The sequence below is a fragment of the Schistocerca nitens genome, chromosome 2, assembly GCF_023898315.1.
Source record: "Schistocerca nitens isolate TAMUIC-IGC-003100 chromosome 2, iqSchNite1.1, whole genome shotgun sequence".
NCBI lineage: Eukaryota > Metazoa > Arthropoda > Insecta > Orthoptera > Acrididae > Schistocerca > Schistocerca nitens.
In genome coordinates, this window is record NC_064615.1 from 275,946,788 (window position 1) to 275,961,170 (window position 14,383).

At 39.4% G+C, this 14,383-nt stretch overlaps 1 protein-coding gene across 1 annotated transcript in view; it reads right to left on the reverse strand.

The window, feature by feature from the left end:
* Nucleotides 1–237: 237 nt before the first annotated feature.
* LOC126236022 (uncharacterized) overlaps nucleotides 238–14,383 on the reverse strand; it is a 158,650-nt gene continuing 144,504 nt past the window's right edge. The window contains exon 9 of the mRNA XM_049945044.1: nucleotides 238–497. Coding sequence (XP_049801001.1) covers nucleotides 378–497 — 120 coding nt within the window. The 3' untranslated portion in view covers nucleotides 238–377. The remainder of the gene's footprint in view (nucleotides 498–14,383) is intronic.

A 14,383-nucleotide genomic window follows, 5' to 3' on the forward strand; every position in this document is an offset into this window, starting at 1 on the left:
TCTAAATGTTTGTGAATCATGTAACCAAAGTGGAACTTAGTTACTACTCTGATATTCACCTAGTGGAGTGTGGGAAACCACCTAAAAACCAAATCCAGGCTGGCTGGCACAATGACCATCATCGTTAATCTGCTACTGGATTTGATCCAGGTCTGATGTACCTCCTCATCCTGGAAGCAGTGATTTACCATGCACACATATTCAGGTGGGTATACTAGAAAAATGATTAAACAACAATTATGTAAAATGTCTGTATTTGTATTAGGTTAGTAAGATGACAATTTCTATTTTATTTTTGTGCTAAATAAATACATTAACAACTTAAGGAAGTTATAAGCAGAATAAATTAGATTAAAATACATAAAAAACAATTAAAGTTAATCTACATCTTCCATAAATTCCACTGATTTCCCCACGTGCACATCTGATACTTCTCCAGCATTAAATAGACTGTTATCTGATCCAATAGCTACACTGGTGTATTCATCCTCTGTCACCTGAAAAGATGCTTGATTTGTATTTTGTTATATAAATTATTTGTAGCAATAAAAGTTAGATGATTTTCACAGCATTGGGGTAAATTACTAATTTCCATAGATGCCATTTATCACTATTAAACAACCATTGACCTTTCATTCCCACTCATATGAGTTGCACAAATGGCACACTTTGTCAGCTTCTGCAATTTACACAGACTGATACAGAGCTGCATCTACAAGACAGCTACTTGAGTATAAGACAGCTACCTGACTGTCATTTTCTGCTGACAGTTTCACTAGTATTATTTGCAGCAGTAGTATCAATAATGGAATTAAAAACTGATATTAAAACTTCAAAATACAATAATTTTTTGTTGAAAATGATTGTGTTACCTGGCCACGGTTTTGATTTTGATGCTGAATTGAGTTTGAAACAACCTTCAATGACAATAAAGTCTGTTCTGTAGTTTTTCATTATTTGGAAAATGTCATAAAATATGTGAAGATTATAATGGTGTAATCAGGCATAAAATAAATCAACACATAATGGCAAGATTAGTTTAATGAGTGAGACATGCTTGAGAAGAAATGAAAAGTATTCTTTTTATTTGATATTTATAATTTTTAGGCTTTGTATATCCACACTAGAAAAAAAGTCTTCTTAAATATAGCAGTTGAATGGCCATTAAAGAATAATGTTATGAGTCACTCCCAAACTGTTGTCTGTTGAGAGCATAACTGCCAGTGAAAATGGGTGATATGTTGTAATATGTGGTGGGATGTCAACTTATGCCACCACAATCTCACTCACAGAGTTCACATTTGGTGCCACTGGCAGGCTAACGAAATGAGATTGATTGATTGATTGACTGTGAGAAATCCTACTTCACTTGTCAACAGTGCCCATACCAACTGAGTGGGGACGACTGCACACTGGCAGCATGGTCCACTCTCTGTGTTCATGCTCTGTGCAGGTTCTACCTGCCAGTTAGAACTGTTCAGTAATTTTTTATGATGAACTTGTTTGTTACTGGACTTGGCCTTGCTCTGCTCCCACTGCTTTTGTCCACATGTGTGTGTAATCTCTGGTGATCAGTTAGTGCAATTGTATTATTGTATACTTTGTTAACAGCAATAAAAATGTAGGTACTACAGTCTTTGGTGATGGATTCATTTTTTTCCATGTGTGTTCCACAAGCACAAAGGATACAGCATTTGTTCAGTCATTACAACAACAGTTGCAGCAGTTTGAACAGAAACAACACCAGTTAGACGTGCTTCACCAGCTGGTTATGATTTACCAGGGTGGCACTGTCCTTCCATTCCCACCCTTGCACACCCACCTGCATTCCCAGCTTTTCCACCATTCAAAGAAGTGAAGGAAGAGGGATTAAGTGTGCCATTTGCAGAATCATTACACAGTGTCCAGGCAGTGGTTCTGACTCTGTATTAATCCTTTATCCTGTCTTGCATTGCACCCAAAACATTCCATTTGCTTCAGAAACTTGCCCCATTGATGCATCCTGTGGCATTGTAATTTTTTTCAAATGTGTGAATTGCTCAATGATTACTGTCATAAGGAAACCCACGTTGTGACTTCCCGGGTGGATTTTCGCCAGTGACAACAGGAACTGGACCAGTCCTATCTGGCATAGGTAGCTGACCCCTGCAGGTTAAGTCTATAAAATGCTGATTTATATGTAATCATCACCATCATCCTATGCTGACACTCTGATACATGATATCATTCTTTCTGCTCCAGACAGAGGTGAATCCGAAGGCACTGAGCTGGGGGATCACACAGTCAGGAGTAGGGATTTTGCTAGTCACTTAGGAGTTCAAAGTGCCTCAGGCTGTGATGGAACAGTTCAAGGACGTAATGGGTGCAGCAGCAGTGTGTTTGGTCCATAGAAACAGCATTGTTCAGTGACACCCTCATCGTTTTCTTCTTGTTCACACCATTTGCCATCTTCCTGACACAGTTTCTGCTCATGTCCTGATTGTATCTGTGCACACATCCATAGTTGCCATCTACATCAGCACACACAGTATGCAGTTTGCCATATACAAAGCCATGTGGCAGATGTCTGTAGTGGCTGCCCATGTGGCTTGTCTTCAGACATGGATGTGAAGTTCCTGGCAGAACATAGCATCGTACCAGTGCTCAGCTAGGAGCTCAGGATACCCACCAAAATTTATACAAGTATAATGCTGCATTCTTTTCCAGGTTGATATCGGGCCTTCTGTTTCTCTCATGAATCTTGAAATGTGTCATTGGTTGGATCGCCCTTCTCTTTCCTCCACCAATCATCATTTGGTTACTGCAATCAGCTGATTCCTCTTTAAGGCCAGTTCTTGAACAAAGTTGAGTATCAATATGTCACCAAGGTGGTCACATTTTTGGCCATCGAATGTGTGACATTCAACAACATTTCTGGCATTGAGGCATCATGGTTCTTGGTTTTTCAAATTCTCATTTCTGATTCTATCCCATTGCTTCCATTGCAGGTCTTGGACAACCTATGACAAGAGTTCAGGTCATTGTTGTCACTCTTTTTGCTTGGATTGGGTGCTGTAAAAGACTGCCAAGGGCCACCCCCCTCCCCCCGTCCAAACTGACGGTCAACCCCAAATTTTGTTGTGCTTGACCTTCGCTGTTTGCTCTGCAGCCAACAGTTAAGGAAGAACTGAACATCTCGTACAGCCTAGGTATCACTAAACTCATTCCTTCCAGCCCATGGGCTATGCCTCTGGTGTTACCCAAAAATCTTTGTTTGTGCAACGAGTTCAAGTCCACCACTAGTGCCAAATGTGTAGTAGATAGCTGCCCCATTCCCCACCCAGAAGAAATACACAACTGATGGGTGATGAATGTCTTTCTAAAATTGACTTGGCAAAATTGTACCTGCAGCTTCTCTGCCTCTCAACAGATAATGTTCATCAAGTCCTCCAGGTTGTACCATTATACACATCTGCTCTTTGGCATTGTGAGTGTGCCAGCTATTTTCCAGAGATTTTTAGAACTGTTAACAGAAAGTGCTCTGTGCTGTGCGAACTATCTTCGTGTCATCATCATCATAATGGGTTTCTCATGGCAGAGACATCTCACTAACCTTTGGATTCTGTTTACTAAATTACAAGGGGTGAGCTTCAAATGCAATCTGCAAAAATCAAAGTTTTTTACATGGAAATCAAATATTTGGCTCACGTTCTTTTTAAGGACAGTATCAAACCTATGAAGCACCAGGTAGTGGGAATTGGTAACCTCCCTAAATCAGGGAACCGGAAGGAACTCCAGTCATTTCTGTACAAAGTCAGTTATTATCTGAAATTTTTCCCTAACACATTGGACATAAAACAGCCATTGAATGAGTTGCAATAGAAGGTGTTCCTTTCATGTGGTCAGTAGCCTGAGACAGAGTGTTCAGTCAAAGAAAGATGCTGCTAAGGGAACTCTGTGCCTTGTTACCTTTAACCCTGGGCAAACAACTCATCCTGGCAATAAATGCTTCCAATACAGGGTTAGAGCAATATTTACTCACAGAAATGCTGATGGGACTGAACAATATCTTCCATGTGCCTCCAAAATGTTGGTAGCTGCTCAACACAGTTATTCTAAATAGAAAAGGATGCTTGGGTCACTGTTCAGTCCCCATTTGTAACTTCCCAACAGGATGCCACAAAGATTCTCAATTTGGGCTCTGTTTTTGGGCATGTATCACAATAAGATTTATTACAGATTCATGGCACAGCATGCTAATGCTGATGCACTGTTGTGCTTGTCCATGGGTCCTGACCTGGCTTTAGATAAAACTGCTGTTGCCTGTTACCAAAGCAGTGTTCACTTACAGCATGTTGTGGACAGACTTCTGGTGTCAGCTCATCACATTGTGCAGGTCATATGGCAAGATCCCTTCTCTGACAGATGTTCAATTTTGTGTGAAATTGTTGGCAATAGTGTTCCATAGTAAAAAAAAATGACTCTGGGCACTATGGGAGTTAACTGCTGAGGTCATCAGTTCCCCTAGAACTTAGAGCTACTTAAACCTAACTAACCTAAGGACATCACACACATCCATGCCAGAGGCAGGATTTGAACCTGCGACCATAGCGGTCATGCGGTTCCAGACTGTAGCGCCTAGAACCACTCCGTTCCATAGTCGATGGCGCTCTACTCCTTAGCACGTACTCAAATGACACTCAGGTTGTTGTCCTTCCAGTTTTGTGGGCTCGTATCCTTGGTCTCTTACACTGTAGCCACTGGGGTATGATACACATGAAGGTACTCGTTCCGCATATTTCTACTTGCCTGATACTGACTCAGTGATTGAGATGTTCATCCATGAGCGCAAACAGTGTGCCAAATGACAAGCGGCACTGTCAAGAACTTTTGCTCCAAGGCACATGACACGTCAGCTGTGGAACCATGTTCACATCAATTTTTAGGGTATTTTCTGTTATTCTATGTGGTTGGTGGTGGTCAATGTGCTGTCTAATGACCCATATGTCCAACACATTCACTGTGCATGTGCTCCATGGAAGCTACAGTGCAGGTTCTCAATCAGGTTCTTGCAATGAAGCGTTGCCCCTGACAATCATCTCTGATAATGGCCTGCAATTCCTACTGGAATTGTTTCAAGATTTCTGCACCTGCAGTGGTATTATCAACTTCATGTCCACATCTTTCCAACAATAGTCAAATGGAGAGGTGCAGCTTATAGTATACACCTTTGAAATGTAGTTGGAAAATGCCAGCACCTCTGTTTGTGACGAAGTAAGCTGGGATAATTTTAATTCCACTCTTGTTCTGTCATCTGCCTCCTTAAAATTCATTTTGACTTAATTAACATTAACATACGTCAATATGATCTGCATTTCCATAAAAAAGAAAGATAGAGGTTGAGGATACCACTTCAGTTGTAAATTACTTTATTTTCACATGACTGGTTTCAGACTGTTATAAGCCCATCCTCAGGTGACGTACTGGAAATAGCAAAAGATGGGAGATAATTTTCACACGCCACAATGCACATAAAAACAAAAAAACAATTTTTTTCTAAATAAATTTAAAAAAACATTTCAAAACTGCTGGTCGGGCTAGGTGCTGCGAAACCTATGTCAAAGCACAAGGGGCACCATACAGTACTATGGACAACTGCCTGGATAGGGAATATATACAAATGATATCACGACGCTTACGCTGTGCTGTGGTCTTCGAGCTCCACGTGTTCCAGGTGCAGTGTGCTGCCTATGACCACAGAACAGGGAGTAGCGGATGCAAACGAGGAGGCAAATTGGTAAACCAGAGTGGCAAAACTGCTGCCATCTATTGACGGAGAGAACAACATGGGGCCACTAGCCTGGCCATTCACAATTTGGATTTAGTGGTTTACATTTAAAATGAATAAGAAACAAAAAAAATACATAAAAAATACAGAATGTAAGTTAAAAGTGCATTGTACGTAGTAAAGGAGTGTATTGAACAGTTCAGGCCAGAACTGTAGTAAAACTGAGGGGAAGGTGCGATATAAAATTATTATATAAACCATAAAGCGCAATGAAACTTTCCTTTTACATGAGTGGCAAACAAGTTTTAAATTTAGTGGGGATAAGTGGCAACATCGAACAACATGCCACAGTCATCAGTTAAAAGAACATGCACATGTGCCACTCCTATTTACAAGCTCTTGTTACTGATCAACAAAGAAAGTAGTGTAACCTTACAGTCTGTACTGTCAGAAAGTGATATGCCAATCTTATCTAATGTAAGCCTTGATTAGTTGTCATCTGTTGGTTAGCAGTTTTAAATTGGACCCTACTTTTAATGTGTCCTTTTAATGCTATTGCTGTCAGCTATTAATTGGCATATCACCTTCTGACAGTATAGACTGTAACATTTCGCTACTTTCCTTGTTGATCAGTAACGAGAGTTTGTAAATAGGGTTGACACATGTGCATGTTCTTTTAACTGATGACTGTGGCATGTTGTTTCATGTTGCCACTTATATATCCCCAATAATTTTAAAACTTGTTTGCCACTCATGTAAAAGGAAAGATTCATTGCGCTTTATGGTTTATATAATAATTTTATATCGCACCTTCCACTCAGTTTTATTACAGTTCTGGACTGAAATGTACAGTATGGTCCTTTACTATGCACAATGCACTTTTAACTTATATTGTGTATTTTTTGTGTAATCTTTTTGTTTCTTATTCATTTTAAATGTAAACCACTAAATTCAAATTCTGAACGGCCGGGCTAGTGGCCCCGTGTTGTTCTCTCCGTCAATAGATGGCAGCACTTTTGCCAATCTGGTTTACCAATTTGCCTCCTCGTTCACATCCACTAGTCCCTGTTCAGTGGTCATAGGCAACACACCGCGCCTGGTACATGCGGCGCTCGGGGACCACGGCACAGTGTAAGCATCATGATATAATTTGTATATATTCCCTATCCAGGCAGTTTTACCGTAGTACTGTATGGTGCCCCTTGTGCATTGACATAGGTTTCACAGCACCTAGCCTGACCAGCAGTTTTGAAATGTTTTTTAAAAGTTTTTAAAATTTTTTAGAAAAAAATTGTTTTTTGGTTTTTTATGTGCATTGTGGCGTGTGAAAATTATCTCCCATCTTTTGCTATTTCCAGTACGTCACCGGAGGATGGGCTTATAACAGTCTGAAACCAGTCATGTGAAAATAAAGTAATTCACAACTGAAGTGGTATTCTCAACCTCTAAAAAAATTCTATTGTTGACATATAAACAAGTATAAATTCTGTAATAATTGTAAATATTTGGAAGACAAAGTAATAGCAATCTTTAAGTATCTATTTGGCTCTAGTCAGAAATGTTAGCTGAGCCAGCCCTTCATTAATTCCAAAGTAATTAACAGTTTTGTCAAAAGCATTGTTTACATAACTATATTTGTTAATTTCACAATTTAAACAGATAATTTGGCATAATCCTCATAGTAAAAGAAACTGCTAAAAAGAACCAATTTTTCAATGTATTCAGTTAATTTAATGAGTTAAGTTTTAATGCAATTTCTGTAAATTAAACTATGAGTTTCAGTACCGATTATTGTGATGATACGTAAGGGCCAGATTTTTGGTCATGAGACAGTCAGTCCACGGCCAAGTTTCAGACGAGTAGCTTGTGCTGGTTAGAACAACAACAATGCTTCAGTTTAACAATGTAATAAGTGTTAAACAAGTAGGCCATGTGCTAAAACAGTGACAGTGTCTACTCCATACATACCTGATTATTCTTCAAGAATTGTGAACTTCGTGGTTAGGTTTTACTTCTTGTAGATGTTCAACAAGAAACTATTGTAGCAGCATTTAGAGTTTCACCTGCTAACTATTAATGAAGCTTATCGAATGTTAAACAATTGTGCACTGGCCATATAACTGTGTGTTATTAGGGGATTGTGAACAGTGAAATTAAAGTACTGCAAAAAGTAATTGTGCATCTGTCGCCTATATCATTTAAAGTAGTAAGTGTCAGAACCCACAAATCCCATTTTTCAGCCAGTGTAGCCTCACAATAAGTCAACACCAAGGACAATCAACAAACGAAGAATTAAATAAAGCAGGTGGAACTGCCACATGTTCCTTGGCACATGCAGGACCACATCACCACATGGTAGAAGCCTGATAAATATCCTTGACGGCTGACAGATCCGGACTCTGCTGCATCTGGTCTCTTATTCACTGTGGCCTGAAGTGCACTTGTGCCCTTGTGATATAGTCTGAATGCCCCTGTCTGGGCATGTGCTTTCAGCTGGCTGCCTGGATGGGCATTGGCTACAGAATGAACCAGGCATGGTCAGTGTATCTCCACTGTGGATGCTGGCAATGTGTCACTGTCCCACCCTCATTACCAGTTGCACTCTTGGTAGAATGCCAACTCACTTTGCCCACAGCCACAGCAGACCTCGGTGGGGAGCTAGCTTACCAACTTTGCGCCATTCCAGGGGTTGGGTCCCAAGGGGGTGCCTTCCTTTGATGAGCTGTTGGGCTCTGAGCCCTCAATCAACGTTTGATGGTGGCTGCCTGGATGCCACCCTACTACAGGAACACCCACCGGCCCTCCCCCATTTGTTGCTGCACTCATCTCTCACCAGTGACAGGAATCTTTCCTTGCCACTGGCACATGCAGTGTTGTCCCAATGCCTGACCCACCAGTGTCCAGGCACTTCTGGCTGCATACCCTCCCAGGCTGGAGACAGCTAATGGCCTAGCACTGTGATGGTATGCCCCATTGGATGCTGACAAACTGATGGAAGTGAACATTGCAGCTGCAGTCACACCACCACCAGTGTTGTGGAGTCATCTGGGTGGGCCTCGTGGCCTTCTTGGCCTCACCTGTCCATCTCCAGTCGCAGTCTCACTCACATGGCCTCCTGCCTTCTTCCACCGATACCTGTGACACTTGCTCACGGATTTGGGGAAGGGGGAGGGGGAGGGGGAGGGGAGGGGGATATGGCATGTTGTGTCCACTTTAAAGCTACCACCCTCCACCCATCTAGTTCACATTTGGTGCTACCAGTGAGCAAACGAAGTGGTAGCACCTGCTTCACTTGCTGCCAGCCTCATAGCTGGCCAAATGGTGATGGTCACATACCAGCAGCCTGACCCTCTCTCTCTTGCACAGTTCTCACTCCATGAAGGTTGTACTTGCTGATTAGGATTGTTCTGTGATTTGTTATGCTGAACCTGCTTGCTACCAGACTTGGCCTGTACAACTTTTCCCACTGTCTGTGTTCATGTATGTGTGAAGTCTCTGGTGCTCAATAAGTGGAACAGTATTACTGTGTACTTTTTATTCGCAATAAAACTGTAGATTATATATTATATATTTATGGTATAGAATAGGGATTTAAAAAACAATGATTATGTGTGCGATTCTGTTACAATCAAAAAGCAGTTATTAATAATTTTGTATTTACATTTTTTAATTGCAATATAGACTAAAAACATTTGAGAATAATAATTTCATTTTACAAAATAAATTTTCATAATTTCAAGTTGTTGTAACAAGTACACAAAAATTTTAAAAAGAAAAACTATTATTTTATGTCAGCTCAAATAAGTCCTTGTACTGAATTTTCTTTGTATTTAACAGTATAACTTAGACTTTCTTTGTATTGATACAGGGTGTTTATGACCCGGGAGATCTGGGAAAGACCCAGGAATTTTTTCATCCAGGAGAAAACCAGGAAATACCTGGGAATTTTTTAGAATTCTGGGAATTTTTCATTGTTTTAGTTTTCAGTTAATTTTTTGTAATTTTGACTGGTAAGAATCGATACTCCAACAATGTCTATTTCTGCATCCCAGTGCTGCAGATTAATACTGCAGCAACAAAATGAACAAGAGAATAAAACTTAAATTGCAAAGGAAGTGCGCCACATAAATACACACAGAGCTCATACAAGCGTCTGCCAACAGCAGTGTGTGTGAATGGCTTTAGGAAGACTATGCAGTGCTCTGTAACAAAAAATTACCTCCGATGAGTGTGACATCATAAGTGTTTACGTTAGATTCAGTTAAGCAGTTACAAGTGGGCTTGTGCTCATGCACAGTTGAGTCGCGTATGAGTAGTACCTTCTCCTGCTTCTGGCTACAGAGATGTTGCTGTTGGCTGTGTAAGCAGCAAACCAGGGTATCCGAACCGGGCAGAAATTTCTGGGAATGGGAAGGGGGGGGGGGTGTGGCAAATTCATATTCTTGAGGAAAAAACCTTGTTTCACAAAGCGCCTAGCATCTAGCGCACGTTGGTCTATCGATTATTTAGATGATTTCGAAATGCATCCTTATTGGTTTTTGAACACATTCCAAGTTGATTTCTGAATGAATATTTGAATATGTGCATAGTGTATGTGATGTCCCTGCCAGGGGAATCCATCTAGAAATAAACTTTCCTGCAGACAAAAGGGGACAGGGCTATACAAGCTGAGCGGAATAAAGCCGAACGAGTGAATGTCAACTGCTGTTTGTTTATGTGATTGATTGGGTATGCAAATGATCAGTGTTGTTATAATTACTAGTGAAGTCCATAGATTCAGACTACCAGAGTGGAAATAAACGACTAACAGGAATAACAGGTAAGAAATATTACGTATTATCTTCTCGGTGTATGCAAGAAAAAGAAATTTTGACAGAAAATTTTTTGGCCAGATCGCTACCTAGAAAGAGCAAGTTGTACAGTCCCCAGCTAGCAGCCACTTAAGTTCTATTCTGGGAGTACTGTGGAAAATGCGTTGTACAAACTTGTAATAATGCCCAACTGGAGAATAATCGCTGGATAACTAAATCGGTGATTCTGTCAGGGTTAGTAGAGTTAACCGGAGAATGAGTTTTGTCAGTGGTAGGAATAGTTACAGAATTAGTGATGAGAAGATTGTTAGAATGAGGAACGAGAAGAAATGGGGCATCACACAAATTATGGAAGAATATGACGATTCCAAGTTTATACGAAAATTTCATACTACTACTTTTCGATCTCATGCTTGAGAAACTGGGGCATATGAATGAAATGCGAAACTATTTCCTAACATAAACCTTTTTGCTTGCAGTAGGCTAAATAAGCATTTCATATTGGTACTTCACGAATTATATTCTGTCGTATTATAAAAGTGACAATTATTACCAAAACAGTCTCACTTATGTGGTGTGTGTTAAATTACTGCAATATTAGAAATGCCTATTTTCTTTTATATAGTAGACAGTGACAAAATAGACATAATTAGATTGAGAAACCACATCAGTCCTGGGTACTATTTGTATTAACAGCTTTTTCAGTATTAGATGATATTTCGATTTTTCGTGCAGCAAAACGTTTGACGAATTTTGATGGGGTAATAGATTCTTTCGCAGAAAAGAAAGCACACCATGTAAAGCTGTAGCAAGATTAGACAGAAAAATTCTAGGAGCTAAGGACTGAATAAATGTGTACTGTTTTGCTTTTCTCTTGTCTATACTAGTTTTATGTATATCTAAAAAAAAAGATGATGTAACTTACCAAACGAAAGCGTTGGTATGTTGATAGAGACACTAACAAACACAAACACACACACACAAAATTCAAGCTTTCGCAACCCAAGGTTGCTTCATCAGGAAAGAGGGAAGGAGAGGGAAAGATGAAAGGATGTGGGTTTTAAGGGAAAGGGTAAGGAGTCATTCCAATCCCGGGAGCAGAAAGACTTACCTTACGGGGAAAAAGGGACAGGTATACGCTCGCACACACACACATATCCATCTGCACATATACAGACACAAGCAGACATATGTAAAGGCAGAGAGTTTGGGCACTAGTTTTATGTATCCTATATTTAATTTTATGACAAACAGAACAGCAATTTATTAGCTAATAGGCAATAAAGAGTCCAAATTTTCTGAAGAGATCTCTTCTTTTTTCTTAAAAAAAAGAAAAGAAAAGAAAAAAAGAGGGGCAGGATGTCAAACTGGCTGACTGGGAGCAAGAGATGCACTACAGGACATTTTAATTTCTGCCATCCTGAATATAGTTTGATAGCATCCATTACAAAATATACACATTTGAGTTGCACAGTGCGAAATACAGTGACGCGCCATAGAAGAATGCTGAGTGAAGAGGTGTGGCACTGCACTTTGGCACACTTAAGACCAAATAACACTTCTTACATTTCCTCAAAGTTATATGTTTTATGCATCAGACTCTTCAGAAAGATGTGCACTACAAAATGAACATATTTTTGAAAAGTATTTTTGTTTTTTAATTTTTGACGTCCTATCTCAAACACTCTAGGGAGGCGGGTGGAGGGGGGGTCGCCACCATGTAGTATTGCCCTGGTTCGAAATATCGTAGATCCGGGTCTGTTGCACAGAGCAGTCCTAGTTATAGCAGGAAGGAAAGGGGGGGGGGGGGTAAGGGGTAGTCAGTCTCCACGTGATCCGTGTTTACACTTAGTGATCTTGCTGTTTCCTCTTCATTTACTGCTCTTACATCAAATGAAAAAAAAAGTGATTTCTGTGGCTGGAAGCTATCAAGTGAATACACATACATTCACATAATTACAGAGGGCTAAAATATGTTATTAGTTTCAGATTTTATTTTATTTCCATCTTTCTGACAGTCAAGCATTAATCGCCCTGCAGAACAATGAAGTTATTTTTGTCGCTTTGCTAAAGAAATCCAACTTTTATTTATCTTTTCCACTGAGGCAGCCAATTTATTTGAAGCAAAGTGTTTAATTCTGCACTATTGGCTAATTTCAACTGTTCTCTGCATTTCAAGTGCACGTTTTCATCTTTCAGCATGTATGGCTTTATGCGATAATAAAGAACCAAACATGAGATAATACAGTACTGGGACTCCAAGAAAATTTACATCCCGAAAACTCCACTGAAAAGCTTAATATCAGGTCGTGGCCGACATCATTGGGAGTCTGGATATAAGAATGTGCACTTTAAGGCGAATTATTCATTTCAGTATGGTTCACGAAATTGTGACACTCTTGGAGTATCCTCTGATGTTTTGTTTCTTTTATGACATAATTTTAGATCTTTTAATGTTTTAAACATAGGAACGTATGGGCTTCCTATGTCATCGTAGCTGCGCAAGTGCGGTGATGCCTCTTATCTCGTGCTCTCTGGCAACTGCTGAAACAAATCTGTTTCTAATAGATCACAGGAAAATATTGCAAATTGTAGTTTGAAAAGCTTTATTTTCGAAGTAAATTTCCTTTTACACAAGATGAACTATTTGCGAGACTGTATGATGAATTTCTTAAAACACAGAGCTTTTAACTCTCGTTTAAAATTCAACTCTTTGATGGCAAGCCATTTAGAAGAATTTCGAGCCCAGAAGATCATAGATTTATGTCGGTATTAAACATTTTACTGGCACATTTGTGTGATGTATCTTAAAGTGTAAAACACGCAAAAAAAGATCAACATTATATGTTAAACCTTAGCTTCTCTTGTAGGTTATTAATCTTAGAGACAAATATTATTTATGAAAGCTTTGCTTTTATTGTAGCAACACTATGTACATTAATTTAAACCATTAGCTTTTCCTGTTCATGTGTTTGCGCTACTTAACAGTGATGTTGCTGTTGACTGACTACATCACATGCCCTATGCTCTGAATATCTGCTGTTATCAGCTGGCAAGATCATGTGATATGAGCTATGACTGGCTTACAAAAGTGCATCGCAATCTCAATTTCAGTGCTTCGGAAAGTAACATGCGGTGTTCGGTGGAATGCGAATTTATACTTTCGTAATACAAAAATATGCAGCATACATATTGCTGCACATCAAAGAACATTCCAAAAAATGTTTTTTCCCCTGTGTTTCATTTTATAAAGTACCATGAAATTATAACCATTCAAATGACTGACAAATTTTAGTTCCGAGGGAAAGTATACGGTCACTTAACATGGAAAAAGTGTATTTTCACCCAGCAGAAAGTGTAGTTTTAACCGGGAGATCTGGGAATTCTTTTTCCTTGTCCACGTATACATCTTGTGATAATTTGGCATGATATACCATTATAACATGGTCACATGATGGCAGGCAATGTGTACAGCTGTAGTATGGCTACCAGTAGGTGAAGCTGTAGCTGACTGAGCGGAGTGGAAAGATGTGTTCCTAATGTTATGTGTGCAAGAAAATATGATGAGATGAAAGAATTGCTGAATATAGGTGTTGAAATTTATTCAGAAACTACCAGTTCTACACAGTTTACATAAAATGGGAAAAATCCAGACCAATGATGAAATGACTACAATAAACAGTAGTGAAGAGTATTAATTCAAAAGAATATGTTTCATTTTCTGCTCTTGAGTAATTTTGATTACATTGCAACAAACAGATTATTTTGGAGGAAAGTGTAAATTCTGTCTTAATTCAATATTTGT